The sequence below is a fragment of the Manis javanica genome, chromosome 10 (assembly GCF_040802235.1).
Source record: "Manis javanica isolate MJ-LG chromosome 10, MJ_LKY, whole genome shotgun sequence".
NCBI lineage: Eukaryota > Metazoa > Chordata > Mammalia > Pholidota > Manidae > Manis > Manis javanica.
In genome coordinates this window covers 59890305-59906937 of record NC_133165.1, presented here as the reverse complement: position 1 = coordinate 59906937, position 16633 = coordinate 59890305, and the positions used below count along the sequence as shown (strand labels likewise).

General features: G+C 35.2%; 1 protein-coding gene across 1 annotated transcript in view; it reads left to right on the top strand.

The window, feature by feature from the left end:
* The window catches only part of LOC108399616 (protein O-mannosyl-transferase TMTC3-like), a 46660-nt gene that overhangs the window by 15384 nt on the left and 14643 nt on the right, over window positions 1-16633 (top strand). The window contains 4 exon segments of the mRNA XM_073214272.1: window positions 7089-7305; window positions 10962-11180; window positions 12511-12610; window positions 14966-15168. Coding sequence (XP_073070373.1) covers window positions 7089-7305; window positions 10962-11180; window positions 12511-12610; window positions 14966-15168 — 739 coding nt within the window.

Here is a 16633-nt window from a genome sequence, read left to right as displayed (position 1 = left end):
GGAATGTAAGGTACTATCATCTCTAAAAGAACAGACCATACCCTCATTCCCTGATCAGAGGCCTCTCTTTTGAAAGCTTGGAGCACAGGACAATCCCCAAAGTTCAATCAAGTTGAGAGTTTTCATTTTTATGTTGGATCTGAGCATTTCAATTACTGAATGAAACTGTTGTAACTTAAAGTGACTATAACTTACTACCTGCTGAAATATTGGAATCTGCCGAAGTTTCTCAGAGTAACATTTTATAACCTTGTGTTCTTTAAGCCTTTAAATTCCACCTAAAATTTTTATTCTGTTTATAAAATTACATGTCAGGGTTTATATACATATGTGTGTGTGTGTATATATACATACATATATATATATATATATATATATATGAAAGAAATTTCTCAAATTAAAAGGACTAAACACTCTTAATCAGCTACATATAAAACTTGGCTAAATTGTCTTCCATTAAAGCTGCATTATAATTTTAATGTATGCATTTTTTATTCCAGGGCTTGAGATATCCAACTTAAAAAAAGTAAAACTTTCTTAAAGCATTTTTAGACTAGCAAATTATACTTCTCAACTAAAAATCCTAAATCCAGAACTGCAAAATCAGTGATTTATTATTATACATATTATATATTTCAGGTTTTAGTTTTGAACCTAATATATCAGTCTCTGGTGTATGTCAAATTCTCTTAAACATTACAAGATTTAATTTACTTATTTTCCCTCTATTAATTTTAAACTTTCCTGTAGAAAGAACATTTAATCAAATTGCAATTTGACAAGCAGCATTTTGGGGTGACAACCAGGTCAGGGACCTGAAATTATTTGTGGGAAGTTTCTGACCCATACACAAGACTTAATTTTCACCTACCCACCGGTGGATGTTCTGAGTTGTTTGTTTTCCTAATTATAGTACACAGGTACACTCATACACTCATACACACACACATGATTTAAGAGAAAACAGTTCTTCATTCTGTTGTTTGTATTCTCTTGCTTATATCTTTCTGAAACTGTCATTCAGGAGCCTTTTGACCTGTCCCACTGTGGACTAGCTAGTAGACCTGCTCACTAGCTGCCATTTTGGGTATTTCCTTTGTTTCTTTTTGCATTGGGTCCTCTGTATCCTGAGTTCCCTATCTTTCTGGTTCTTGATATATGTCCTCATCTTTTTATTGGAGTACCTCTTCTGTTTTTCTGAGAAGGAAGGCATTGGGGTAAATTTTTTGAGACATTGAATGTCTGAAAATACTTTTATTCTGTTGTCCTACATGGGAAATTTGGGTTTATTAATATAAGAATTTTAAGTTGGAGATTATTATTCCTCCGAAATATGAAGCATTACTCACAGTTTGTTTTCTACATATTTTCTTCCAGTGTTGGTGGAGGAAAAATAATGATTTTTCTGGATTTCTGATCTTTGGTATTGAACCTGCTTTATTTCTTTCTGGAAGCTTTTAAAATTCTGTTTCCAGTATTATAAAATATTACAAGGTATTGTGCCCCATTGGTAGAGGAGATCATGAGGGTCTTAAACTATATAGACATACTTTTAGTTAACCATCATTTTCAATATGCTACCTTTGTTCTCACTTGTGTCTCCTGCATCAGATATTCCTGTGTATCAGAAATAACCTGTGTTTCATCTACTCAGAGGGGAAGTCTCCAGTCTTCTGCCTTCCTGTAGGAAAAGTTACTTGACTGTAGCCATTGAGAGAGGAGTATGAACTTTAACAAATCCATCTGTTCTAGCCCTATTTCCTGAGGTCCTTGGTACCAGTATTTGAAGTTGATTCTAGACAGGGTAGAAAAAACTTTCCAGCTTTCCCCCTTCAGCCTAAGATTCACTTTCCTGAGCTCTATTCAGTCACTTATTAATCCTTTTGTATTTCTAGCTTCCAAAGTTTGCTATGATCACCTCTCCAATTGTATTTATCTTGTGACTTTATAACTCTTTTTTAATACATTGACTGTCAGCATGTGTTTGGGATGGATTGAGCAAATACCTAGTCAGTCTCCAGTTTTTAAACACGTACTATTAATTTTTTTGTGATAGTAAGGTGGTACAAGTCCGTACCCTTTAGAGATGACAAATCACTACTGGATTCAAAGTAAGCACTTGGATATTTTTTCTTTTAGTTGAAAACTATACTTCTTCAAAAGGTACAGCTAATTTTGTTTCCTGGTTTGTTAGATTGAATTTTGTCTTCTTTAATGTATTCTAGGTTCCCTATAAGATTCTAAAGATACTTGTATACTTTCCCATAGGCTCTTTTATAAATATTTCTATGTTCTTATATACATCTTCTACCTGATTTTAAATGTCTACACATCCTCTCTGCCCTATTCTCCCTCTTATATCTGGCCAGAACTCCTACAGGTTTATCTCAGGTCTTGAATCTTCTGGCTCTGTGAGTGATGTATTAGTTTCCTATTGCTGCTGTAACAAATTACTACAAACATTGTGGCTTAAAATAGCACTTATTTACTATTTTATAATTCTGAAGGTCTGAAATGGGTGACACTAGACTAAAATCAAGATGTCCTTACTTCTGTGGTCCCTTTAGAGACTCTAATGATGAATGTGTTTCTTTGCCTTTTCCATCTTCTGGAGATGGCAGTCAGGGCCCATAGCCTGCCATTATATCACTCTCTTCTCTGCTTTTCTGACTCTCTTGCCTCTCTCTTTCACTTGTATGGTCTCTTGCCCTTGAATTGGTCCACCCAATTAATCCAGAATATAATCTCCTCATCTCAGCACCCTCAATTTAATCACACCCCTGGGTCTTTTTCCATGAAAGGTAACATACTCACACGTTCAGAGAATTCATAAGGAAAACTTGGGGATGCCATTTGCAACTCTTGGGAGGAAATACGTTCCTAGCCTGGGGAAAATAACCCTTGAAGCTGAAATCAATCAAAGGGAGAAATAAAGTGGGAGAAACCTGTTTATTGCCCACAAGCAGTTGACTATTTCTGCTTGCCTGTGTCTCTAGTCACCTGTTTGCAAAAGGGCCCCATCAAACTTCTCCAGTCCCAGTGCCTACTCACTCTTCATCACCTGTGTAATCACCTATTGATATGGATATGAACTACTTCTATCCACTTCTTGGAAACACCTATTGATAGGGAGATGCACTGAGGTCAGGCAAGCAATTCAGGAAATACTGCAATTTTACCCACAGCCCACCCCTCCAGAAATCTCGCCTCATAATCTACTTGCTCCCCATCTTCTGCAATGGCCTCTGTGTGAGAAAACTGGAGCACTGTAACTAGACGAATAACATAACAACAGCAATAAAAATCATGATAATGCTCAAGCTGGAGGATTCAGCTAATTTCAAAGTCCAATGCAGATTAACTCCATAGCTCACCCATTCCATAGGAGGCCAATAGCTGAACAGTCGGGAGTTCACTGCACTCATCATGCAGCAGGTGCTGCCCGGGGGCAGGTCCAGGCCACAGTGACTGTAGAAGAATAACTTTAAGGGTGACAGGATATATGTTTTAATGACACCAGCATGTGTCTTAAATCTTGCCCATCAGGTAGGATACATGCAAGAGAGTGGTCCTCTGATAGAATGGTAGCAGGAATGGAATCTCATCCTGGTCTAGTATACCAGACTTTCACCCCCCTCCCTGTGGGAGTTACAGATGGGTCAGTATACAGGGCTATGGGAGGTACATGCACTGGCCATAAAGATAAATCAAAACTTTCCCATAAAATCCTCTTATCTCCCAAATGTTTTGGGTACATTACCATGATCTTTGGGGGCCACTCTGTTGTTACTCCAGGAATACACTGGAGACTACCTTCCCGGCCTTTTCCCCAGAGTGCCAGAAGAGCCAGCCATCACTGGTCCACATGTCAAAATGTCCGAGGCCAAGTCCACTCAACAGAGTCTCCAGGGTTTAGTGCAGTTGGGGCTGGCAGCAGGATATTGCTCTGCTGACCATATCCTGGCTTCAATAACCCCTCTTTGGTTTGTACATACAATTGTGTAGGAGAGGCAGCAAGGCATGTTAGTATATCCACAGGGCTCAAGGCTCCTTTTCAGGCCTTCACATTCAAGTGCCATAGCACTGTCTGTAAATGAACTGACCAGCCCTGTAGACTATTGGTGTCTGACTTCAGGCCAGATTTCAACAAACTGTTATACCTGTCTATCATGCCTGACCCGGTAGGGTTATATGGTACATGAAACTTCCACTTTATTCCTGATTGCTGCACCCATTCTTGTAACAACGTCCAGTAGAGTTGGTGCCTTGATCACTCTCAGATGCCTACGGCCAGCCATAGTCTGCAAAGGGATGCTCTAGGCCCCTTTTGGTTGTTTGATGATCTGCACGACATTCAGGAAAAGCAACTGGTAGTTGAGCTGCCATGTCCACACAAGTCCTGGCATACTGATATCCTTCTGATACAGGCAAAGGCCCAATATAGTCTCTCTACCACCTGACAAGGTATTTGGCCCCTTTACTATTGTCCTGTGTTGCTGTGGGACTTGGTGTAAGTCCCTCTTAGAGCACACAAGGCGCTCCTTCTGGGCTCTGCTGACTTCTTCAGAGGTCAGTGGTGAGCCCTACTGACGGGCTACAGACCCCATTGTCTGCTGCCCTGCATGCAGCAAACACTGATGTAACCATTGGGCTGTATCAGAGGCAGGCTTTCCTTTTAGCCAATGCACCTGGGCCAGTGTGTCTGCTTCATCATTCCCTGGGGATACCAAAGGCAAATGGCCAGTCACACAATATACGGTAACTGTCTTAGTCTGACCAGAGGCCCATAGGTCTTGCCACAACTCTTGCCCTCAAATGGGCTGGTGACCAACCATCCAGTTGGCATGGTACAATGTTGGTAGCCACAGGGTCAAGCCCTGATAGACAGCCCAGCTGTCAGTGCATACAACTATAGGAGAGGGCTCCTGGGTGATTACAAGCTATACTGCCTACAACTCAGCCCCTTGGCTGCTCTTCTGCTCTCCGTCCCCCATCCATACTGTCTCAATCTTAAGATGAAAGCCACAGCCCTCCACTTTGGGGCCTGCCCACAACTGGAGCCATCTGTATACCAAGCATCTTCAGGTATAGGGGATTTTCCCCCTATAAATAGGACTCTTGGCTACCACTGGGTCTTCCTTCTTTCCATCAGTATACATCGCTGGCTCCAATAAGCGTTGGAGTTCTCCACTAAGGGGCTAGTAGAGATGATGCTACGCTGCTGTTAAGTATGTGCCCCATTTGGCCAGTATAGGCATCTGCCATGCCACTCCATGTCCTTTGGGTCCAGTCTCGCAGCCACCCTGCGATTGATAGGTGGTTATTACCTTGGTTGGAACTGTTCCAGTTATGGGCTCCATAGCTGACAAGGCGTGGTACATGGCAGCCAGTTGCTTCTTTATAAAGGTGTACCGGACCTCCTTTCCATAGTTGTGACCAGAATCCACTAGGTTGCACTGTTCAAGCCACTGCCAAAGGCCCAGTCCATAACCACCTTCATTTACATGAACGTCTAGCTCACAGGGCCTTGATGAGTCCATTAGACTCAAGGCCTGTACAGCCTTGATTGCTTGCTTAGCAGCCATAGAGCAGCTGCCCATGTTTCGTCCCCAACCAGTATAAGGGCTTCAGAATTGGTGCCAAGTGTGAGATAAACAGTCTCAGTAGCCCAAAAGACCCAAAAACTCTTGTAATACTGCCACAGTGAGAGGGATAAGGAAAGCCTGGACATTGTCACCCAGGAAGTCAGATTTCGGGTTTAGAGGTCCTGCTGACTACTGCCAGGTGTAACTCCGTGGGAAAATATGTTCCCAGCCCAGGGCAAATAATGTTTGAAACCAAATCAGTCAACAGAAGAAATAAAGTGGGAGGAACCCGTTTATTGCCTACAAGCAGTTGTCCACTCCTGCTCGCCTGTGTCTCTAATGACCCTGTTGCAGAAGAACCCCATTGCACCTCTCCAGTCCCAGTGTGCTCTCACTCCCCACCCACCTTGTAATCACCTATTGATAGGGAGATGGACTACTTCTCTCCACCCCTTGGAAACACCTGTTGATACGGAGATCCACTAAGACAGGCGACAGATTCTGGAAATATTGCAGTTTTACTCACACCATTATTCTGCTTTCAACAAGTGATAACAACAAGCTTTCCAAGAGTACCTTCCAGCCTTATTTTTTTTGTAGGGCTGATTCTTCAGGATCCTCCAGTTAATACAGTTCTTTCTACTGTATTCTCACTGAATATTTATTATTTTACACTGAATCCTTCCTAAAGCAATGACTGAATTACAAATTGTCATTTCTGAAGTCCATTCTCTTGAATTCTCTTAAAATCATTTGTTTTAATGAGAAATGAAAAAGATTTAGGGCTGCATCATAAACTCATATTCTGCAAGGGCCATGCAGATAATATAAATCAATCAAACAATCTGTGTGAAAGACAATGAGACTATAGTTGACTGGCTAGTATACAGCTATCCTAAAGGCATTTAAGACAAATATTTCTAAAAGGCTTTTAACCAAACTAAACAAGGCTGCAGGCTACAAGTATATAGACTTCTGATTTAGGTAATAGTTAGATAGTTATAGTATATATGATCTTCATCTACATTTCAGAAAACCCATGTTCGGTGTCTTGAAGTTTTTTCCCACAGTCATGTACTTAACTACCCATGAAACACATCATACTAGTTTTTAAAAGTTACTTTGTGTGTGTGTGTGTGTGTGTGTGTGTGTGTGTGTGTGTATCTGTTTCCCAGGTAACCTAACCTGTGATAATTGATAAGGAGTTCACTCTCTAGTTAGCTAGAAAGATAAGTCCAGTGATTAAGAGATATGATAATGGATTGTAATAAAGTTATGAAAACATATGAAGGAGCAATCAATTTTATCTTAGGTTAGGAATTTTGAGAAGTGCTCAGCTATTGCTTGTTAGGGGTGGATGATACTTGAACTGAGCTTTGAAGAATTAATTCTTCAGGAGAATCAGCATTTGGTCTTACTTTACTTACTCTTCTATTGAAATGTCACTTAGTTGGAAAAAAAGATTCTTATTTCATTTTATCTTCATGATTCCTTTTTCTCCAGATTTTGTCCACAAGTGCTTATGGAAAAGATGGCTGATATTAACCTTAAAGAAGTATCCTTAATAGTAGGTGTGGTTACTGCCTGCTACTGGAACAGCCTCTTGTGTGGTTTTGTTTTTGATGATGTTTCAGCAATACTGGACAATAAAGACTTGCATCCATCTACACCTTTGAAAACTTTATTTCAGAATGACTTCTGGGGAACTCCTATGTCTGAGGTAAGTAATTATTATTGTATGTATTTCAGATTTTTTAAATATTCTGGTAGTTTTTACTGCTAATTCTTTTTTTCCTCAACAGTGTCATCATAGCAATTGCAGATTTTTTTCCCACAAAATTTTACATGAAACATTAGATGTTTGTAATAAATTAAGAAGTTGAAAATATGATTATTTTCTTTAAAGCAGTACTTGATTCATTCCTTGGTTGTGTACTTTGGTTTAATCTTTTTTAAAGTAGCGTATGTATGTGAAAACCAAATGTGTTAGGGTAGCAATAGATGTAATACAAGTCTATTTCTTACTTCTTTTTTCTCATTTGTGAGTCAGGCAAAAAATGATGACTTGTGGTATATTTAGCCATTTAAAAATAATAGTAACTTCAGTATACTCAGTATACATAGATTAGATTTTAAGGATAAAAATCTCAAGTACACATATTGCCAATTTTTCTGCAGGAAAAAAGTGATTTATTAAATTGTTTAAATTTGTATCCTATATTTCTTACCTAATGTTTATTTTGATTTTATATTGAGAGCTCAAAAAAATTTAGTTCATTTTTATGAGGCTGTTTCTACTTTTTCATAACTTTATTTTGAAGGTCGTATTAAACTGTTTGGGATTAAACCCTGTCAGCTTGGGATCACATAGATTGGGTTCTAATTTTAGTTTTAATAATAGCTGTGTGAAATAGGTGGGAATACAGGTTTCTAATGACAAGTCATTTTCATGATCTATAATAGAATAATACCTTGTAGGTAAATAAACAAATTATTTAGTCTGTAGTACCTGGCACATAATTGTTGAAATGTAACATATAGCATTCTTTTATATTTTTTCAGTTATTATTCATGGCCCCTTTCTGATATCTCCAGATTTGGAAGCTTCTCAAGAGTGAGGATAGGGTCTGTCTTCTTCTAGTCACAAGCACGTGATAATTTTTTTTTAATAAACAGACTATTTTCCTTCAACCTTCCTGTTCTCAACCAATTTTAGCCTTTAAAATAAATCTGTTGATAAGGTAAAAATATGTCCTATTATACATTATTTTCTAGAGAATTTTTCCCCCTCTACACCTACTCTTTTTCCCCAGAGATCCTTAGAAACACTTGCCCATTTCCCCCAATTTATGGGAGTATCTGCTGTGATTTTATTCATGACATTGAGATTTTGACCTGAAAGGTTAGCTGGCCAGATTAAAGGGCTCATTAAAGTTTTCATACCAAGGTGTCAAGGCTATGCTTTGTGTTTTCTCAGCTTTGCAGATTGAAAATTTGATTTTGTTCAGAGAACCTGTAAGTGGACAACTAAGAGTAAGTCTCATAATAACTCAGATGGAATGGATGAACAAATTAGAATTGCAATTTATAGTGAAGAGTGTCATGTCCTTCTATTTTCTGATGGGCATATTCTCTCCCTGGAGGGAAATGTGCCACTAAGGAAAAGTTATTATAAGTAGTATTTGGGTGTCCCTAAGGTTTCTTGACAAACTTGGAATTAGCACATTTAAAGTGCTCAGGGTTAATGTCAAGCAATGATAGCCTTGAAGTCTGTGTGTAGGTGCCCAGACCTTTGTAAGCATTTTTGTGCCAGAGGAAATCTTAAAGGCACGGTTTTGGGTTAGGACACTCTCCTGAGCTATATGAATACACCATATTAAGGGTCTTTGGATTCCTCTGGGCCTCTCAGTGTTTAGATTATCTCCTTAGTAAGCCCATTCTTTAAATATGTAGTCCTCTGATTATTGATGCTTCAGTGTATTCTAATTCTGTACATTAGAATCTGCCTGGGACTCTTAAAATATATTACCAAGACTCTACCAAACCTGTTAATTACAGTTATCTCAGAGTTGGATATGGGTGTCAGTATTTTTATATTGTTTTGTTTGTGTGTGTTTGCTTTTCTGTTGTTTTTTGTGGGACTTTTGTAGGGGAGGGCTGTGCAAAAGGGTTTTTTTTTTAAGTTAGCTAGGTATTTTTTTCATGTAGCCATAGTTGAAAATCAATCACTGATATGTAATAAACCACACTCTTCTAGCATTTGGCCTATGAAAGTATTAAGATATTAGAGTAACTTCTGCAAATATCCTGTCTCACTATGTTTATGCCATGTCTACATGGGTATTCACATTAACCATTAACAGGGAACTGTTAGCTTATTCATTCATTATATTCATGCTTACCTATCTAGTGCCACCTAATACTATGAGTCATTAAGTTTTTCTTAAATATACCTGAACAGAGTAATGATCTAAATTGTTTTGTTCATAATGGGACTGGTTGTTTCACTATATTTTCACAGAGTAAACCTGATATCTGCTAAGATGATTATTGTCATGTTGTAGTCTTAGGTTACTAATGAGTTATGTGAATAATAAGTTTTGTTAATAATTAATCTGTCTTACAGTTTGCCATTACTTATGGCTATATACATCAAACAGACAAAGCAATTATGTATGTAATTAAAAATACCTGTTTCCTATATTTTTTGACTTCATCCTTTTAACTGGCAAATATGTACCAGCGGAGCCCCAGTAACATTTCAAGCACTCACAAAGTTTTTAGAATCTCTTTTACCTTCTAATATAAATCATGCAAGTTTGATATAGTGTCTTAAAAACAATATTGTATTCCTGAGTTGAAATTTGAAGGATGTACAGGAATTAAACAGGGAAGAATATTCTAGGTAGATGGTGTGTATGGTCAGTATAGAAATATTAAAATGTTCCTAATTTCAAATTGGGACATTTATTTTTTGTGCTTCCTGATGTTCCCTAGTAAGGATGAATAGGCTTAAATCTGTACCTGTATACCAGGGTTACAGAAAAACGTGGTAAAAGGTAGGAGACCACGAGAAGCTGGATGTGAGTGCCCTTAACTAAAATTACAAAAAATTACCAGGATAATATTTTATATACTTTTGACCTGTGTGTTTTTTTGTTAGGGTAAGTATTTTTGTCTTAGGGTAAAAATATTTCTGGTTAAATTTAACTTCTAATTTGTAAAAAAATGCAGTTCTTCACATAAAATTTTATCTATCTACAATAGAGACTATTGTAACTGCTATCTATTCTCTTATTCTAAGAAAGTTTTTGCTCTTGTATCACCCTGGAATATTTGGGGGTGTTTTGGTTTAATGTACTTAGATTTATACATTATGGAGGTATTTTTCATAAAACAGCTAGACAGTACCTTTTTGAGTCACCACTATTTAAATTGCACTGGTAAGCATCCCAATCTTACCTTTCCTTTTGAAGATCTAGCCAGAAGTTACATAAATGCTTGCATTGGTAATAGATTGGGAAGTCAGCTTTGGGGAGAATCCTGTTCTTCAGTTTGATCAATGCCACTATTGTCCTACTCTTTCTAAAAAAAAATCCGTGTATTGAAGAAGAACTAATAGATTTTCTTCCTCTACTTGTTAATTCTCTCACCACTCTGTATCAGAGAAGAAATGCCTTGTGTTTGGACTAAGGAAATAGGAAAATATAGATTATAAAGCTATCTTTTATGTTTGTGTTATTCTTGGGTCAATTTATTATTTTATTGTTATTTCTCAGCCAAATGTAGATACTTTCATTAGTAAATGCAGTGATTAATTTATGTACCCCAAAGGGCCAAAGTTTAATAATTGATGATTGTTTCTTTTCCTTTTAGGAGATAAGCCACAAATCTTACCGACCCTTAACAGTATTGACCTTTCGTTTAAATTATTTGTTTAGTGAACTGAAACCAATGTCATATCATCTCCTAAATATGGTTTTTCATGCTGTGGTTAATGTGATATTTCTTTAAGTCTGCAAACTTTTTCTGGACCACAAGAGCAGTGTGATTGCTGCTTTACTTTTTGCAGTGCACCCAGTACCCACAGAGGCAGTAAGTATAAGTGTAAATTGATGTTTTCTTCATTATTAATTTTTTTAACAAAGCCTACATGTTGATTATAATGCTATGTATTTTTAAGAAAAAAAAAAGTTTATCCATGACTTTAATCCAGATATTTGAAGACTCTTAAGTTAGTACAAAAGTCTTAGCTTCCTAGTACACAGTGTAACTTCCTACTACATATTTAAATTTAAAACAAATTTGGAAACAAACATATTTAAGAACATAGGTGTAATCAGTCAACTTTAGTAATATAAAATATTAATGAATACAGATTTTTACTTTGCTAATTTTTTTTATACTTAAATACTAAGTATTTAAGAACTTGGCACATGGTTTCAAAGGACAAAATAATAAGGCAAAGTTAGTGTATGAAATACACAAGATAAACAAATGTTCTAATAAATGATGATACTTAGTAGTTTCATATTGCCTATTACTATGTGTTTCAAAAATGTGAGCTGTTATTGCCAGTAGTTAGCCCCCACCTAGGAAGATGTACTCGAACTATAACTTTATTGTTCTTGGAAATCTTGAAGCCCCAAAATTGCCTGTCAGCAGAGCAAAGAGGACTCTGTTCAATTGCTTTGTTACAAGCTTTCAGTTGTAAGCAAAAGTGTATTATGTCTAAACTCTGTTACTATGTGCATGTTTGTGTGGGGGACAGGGAAGCAGTGGGAGAAGGGTTGTCTGTCTCTCCTAGTGTCTTGAACCTTTTGATGTCCAACTGAACAGACATTTTTTCCATACATTTACAAAAATGACAGGTGGTTTGAAATTTTACAGTGACTTCAGAATACTCTAAGGCAGGTGTTGGGGATTCTATATTTCAATATTTAGGATTTAAAAGGGCTTTTTAAAGTTTATTAATAGTCTTTTTAAACCTTAATTTGCAGGTTTCTTATGAGATACAATTAACTGAATCTTATACCCTTGTATTATAAGAACACTTATCTTTTAAAAAAATATGTAAGAAGGACTTAGTTTTTTTTTTTAAGAAGTACTCTAGATATTGTATTTCAGTTATTTAAGATGTTACCATTTGGGGGAACTGAGTAAAGGGTACACAGGACCTCTCTAACATTTTTGCAATTTGCTGTGAGTCTGTATTTCAAAATAATAATAATAAAAGAACTGTTAGAAAAAGATACTGTTTTTATGGAAGAGGCACAAATTCACCACATGAGGGCGCTCAAAGAATGTACAAAAAACAGGCATTTGAAAGGATAATTTCTAGTTAAAATTCAGCTACTATTATATATGGTTAAGTTTTCAAGATGCTCTTTATTAATATGAACCTGTGTCCCTTTTTCTTTTCTAGGTAACAGGTGTTGTAGTAAGAGCAGAACTTCTGTCGTCTATTTTTTTTCTAGCTGCATTTTTGTCATATACCAAATCAAAAGGACAAGATAATTCCATAGGTAAATGTCTGACATTTAATTCCTATAGCTATAAACCTTGATCAAGTAATTTTTATTATTCCAAGCACTTCTTATAAAACATACACACGGGATTTATCTTTATATATTATATTATTTCAGCTTGTACGGACATATGAAAGTATGCAACGTTGTTAATATTAAAAGTGTTTGTGTATAGTTTATATTTTATTATGACAGATTCTGTATGATTTCATTTAAAAAATTGCCCTAGGATATAGGAGTTTTAGGGTCATTTTTAGTTTCATCTGATATTACCTATAAATGATACAATTACCAGTACTTCTGTTGTCTTTCTATAAATAGCACCTGTAAAGGCTGTAAATTGTATTGTTCAGGCAAAGTTACAAGCCTGTTAGCATATAACTTTTATTATGTATAGATCACATAGGTCAGCTATGTTTTGAGTCCCTACTGTGTAGCCTACCCTGGAAAGCACTTTGTATACAATAGCTCATTAGTCCTAATGATGCATTAAGCATTGTCAGAAAACAAGTTCCAGGAAATAAAAATGACTTTTTAAGAGTGTAGACATAATGGGCATGAAAGGAGCTTCACATAATGGCCTAAACTTGTATTTGCTTGAACTTAAAATTTAACTTGAGTTTTTTTTCCTACATTCTTGGAGAATTTTCACACTAGAGACTCAAAGTAGTGATTATAAGGAGCTTACTATTGTATGTCTGGAAACTAAAGTTCAAGAAATAAGTGACTTAGCCAAACAGCTTTAGTACCTTTTTTGCTTTCTCTGCCTTAGAGTGGACTTGCAAATTAGTCGAAAGTTCTGAATTTAATATCAGAAGAACCAAGTTAAACTTCTAGTCTCCCTATTATGCATGACTTCTTTTAAACTTCCAAAATTCTTTCCTTATCTTAAAAAATGGGTATGACTTATATCTGCCCTCTTATCCCATAGAGTGATTTTGAGACTCAGTGCAGTAATATATGCTATGCTGGTTATATAAACTGTTTAATATAGTTTTAAAATTTCCTTTTTTAAGGATATTTTTTCCACTAATTTTTAATATCTGAGTACCCATCTAGTCATACTATTCTGTATATCATTCACTTGCCAAGCTTATTTCCTTCTCTGCTCTTTTATTCATATATACCCCTTTCCCAATTTTTTCATGTCCTATATATCTTTCAAGGTCCAACTTTAGGTTCAGCTTGTTTTGTAAAGAATCATCTTCTGACTTCTTTCCTCCATGAATTTCTTGGAGGAAAGAAATTACATTTCCTTTCTTTATTACATTAGTATTGATGGTTTTGGCTTAGCTAGAAGGTAAGATATTTTTTGAGGAAGAAATACTATTATACTTAGCATCCCCAGCAGTGTTTTGGGGCTTTTTGAGTTATTTTTCCTTTCAGTAATTTTAGTGTATAAAGTACTTTAAAACTGAAAAGAATTTCAAAAATGCTTGAATATAATAGCCCAATGAAAGAAGAAAATGGATTCATGGATTGTGTTCTTATTTACATATAAACATAAGCCAGTTACTGAGTTTTTGTTTTGACTAATGGTCTTAGTAAAAACTGTGGTCACACAGTCATACTACCATATATATTCTAAACTGGAAAAGAATTGGAGTTCATGTTTTCCCAGTAGGAAAACTGAAGCTCATAAGAGTCTTCCAAAGTCACAAAGCAAGTTAGAGTAGATCCAAAATTACTGTAACAATTCATTTTTCTTATAATCAAGTTATTAAAAAATAGTATACATTTACTTAAAGTTGATGAAGGAAGCTTTCCATTTAAATAGAACTTGTGACTAGTTTGTTGGGAATTTTTAAAGAACAGTATTGGCTTAAATGCTTATTGTTAACTTGTTTCAATTTTCATAGTTCTCTGAAAATTAGAAGGGCACTGTTTTGCCAAAACTAATTTGTAGTTTTCAGTTTCAAGTTTTTAATAAACTGCAGATATAATAAAATATATAGCTACCGGTGTGATATTCTCATGTATTTTCTTCATTTCAAATTGAAAGTTCATCTTTTAATCACAGTACTCAAGCCTTTAAGTTTCTCCTTTCCAAGTTGGCCACTATATCTTTGTTTTATAAGTTTGTATTTGGTTAAATAATTTTCCTTCCCACAAAAATTTTTCTAGTTCAAATTATACATCTTGATGTTTTATTTTGAATATATGGAGCAAAAGTTACATTTAAATACAATTAAAATATAAAGTATAGGTCAATGGGAAATAACGCAAATGTGGGTATATAATCACAAGTAAAGTTTCTCAGTGATATCTAATAGTTGTCTAATTTAAAATATCCTTTTATGGTATTATAAAATTGTTTTGTATAGTTTTATATTTTTCTGTTCTTAATTGCAGTGTGGACTCCAATTGTGTTGACAGTGTTTTTAGTGGCTGTTGCAACATTGTGTAAAGAACAAGGTATTGTTGTGGGAATTTGCTGTGTGTACGAAGTATTTATTGTCCAAGGGGTAAGGAGAAATATAAATTGTCTTGTTGCTATTTTTTTATCCTGTTTGAATCATACTATAATAAACTTATATTCTAAATGTATCATTATATAAGTCAGTTTACCAATAATGATTCCAAAAATTTTCAAGAAATAAACATGTTTTGTCCTCATGCCGCTGAAAAGTAAAATAACACCTTCAGTTTTTTAAGAACTACTTTTTCAGTTTCAGTAATGGAATCATTAGGCAATTTGGAAAAATACCCTGTAATACTGTTCAGTATTAATACATAATTTTATATTATTGGGCACAGTTTTATTCATTATCAGTTCCACAGGTTGTTCCATATTGATTTTATAGTTACAGTCATTTTGTATCTAATCTTGTATTTAGGAAGTACTCCATTTTTTAAAACATTGTAGTATATTATTACTGTTGTTTAAAACTATTTTTTTGTTTTCCAGTACACTTTGCCATTACTGTGTACCACTGCTGGGCAGTTTCTCCATGGAAAGGGTAGTATTCCATTTTCTATGCTGCAGACACTAATAAAACTCATTGTTTTGATGTTCAGTACACTATTGCTTGTTGTAATTCGAGTGCAGGTGATTCAGTCTCAACTTCCAGTATTCACCAGATATGAAATTTTGTTTCTTCTTTGATTTTTTTTTCATCCTTTTTTTAAACTTTAAGTTTTAAGTGATTTTAAATATTCCAGAAAGTCTTTGATTTACATTGAGGTTCCTTAACAGCTCTGTTGAGGTATAATTATTTTTTTTAATCTGCATATTATTTAAAATGTACAAATAAATAAGTTTTGACATATATGTACCACTCATGAAACCACCACAATATGTTGTCTTCTATATTCTTAGTAATTTTTGTCTACTTTTCCTATTAATTTTTAAAAGAAGGATATTGAAATCTCTAACTAGATTTGTAGATTTGTCTGTTTCTTCTTGCAGCTCTGAGTTTTTGTTTGCTTTATTAAGTGCATAAACATTTAGAACTGTAATGTCCTTTTGATGAATTCATCCTTTCATCCTTATTAAAAGAATCTCTTTATCCCTGGAAATAGTTTTTGCTCAGAAATTCACTTCATCGTACATTAATATAGCCACACCAGCTATCTTTTTCCAACCTTTTGTCTCTTTTTATATTTAAACTGGATTTCTTGTAGGCCTACATACACTGGGATCTTCTTTTTTTTTTTTTTTTGGTCGGAAAAATCTTTGAATGAGGTTTTTCAACTATTTACATTTAATATGATTATTGATATAGTTTGATGTAAATCTGCCATCCTGCCAATTGTTTTCTCTTTGTCCCATCTGTTGTTTGTCCCTTTTTCTGTCTTTTGGACTCAGTATGTCTTACTATTCTATTTTTATCTCCTTGTTGGCTTATTAGCTATAAATCTGCTGTGTTGTTTCAGTGACTGTTCTAGGGTTTTTCAAATCATCCTTTGCTATCACAGTTTATTTTCAAGGGATATTTTAAGTATATATATCATAAATGTTAATATGTATAGTATAAACATATGTAATACATAGGTTTTTATAAAATATAAATATATAAA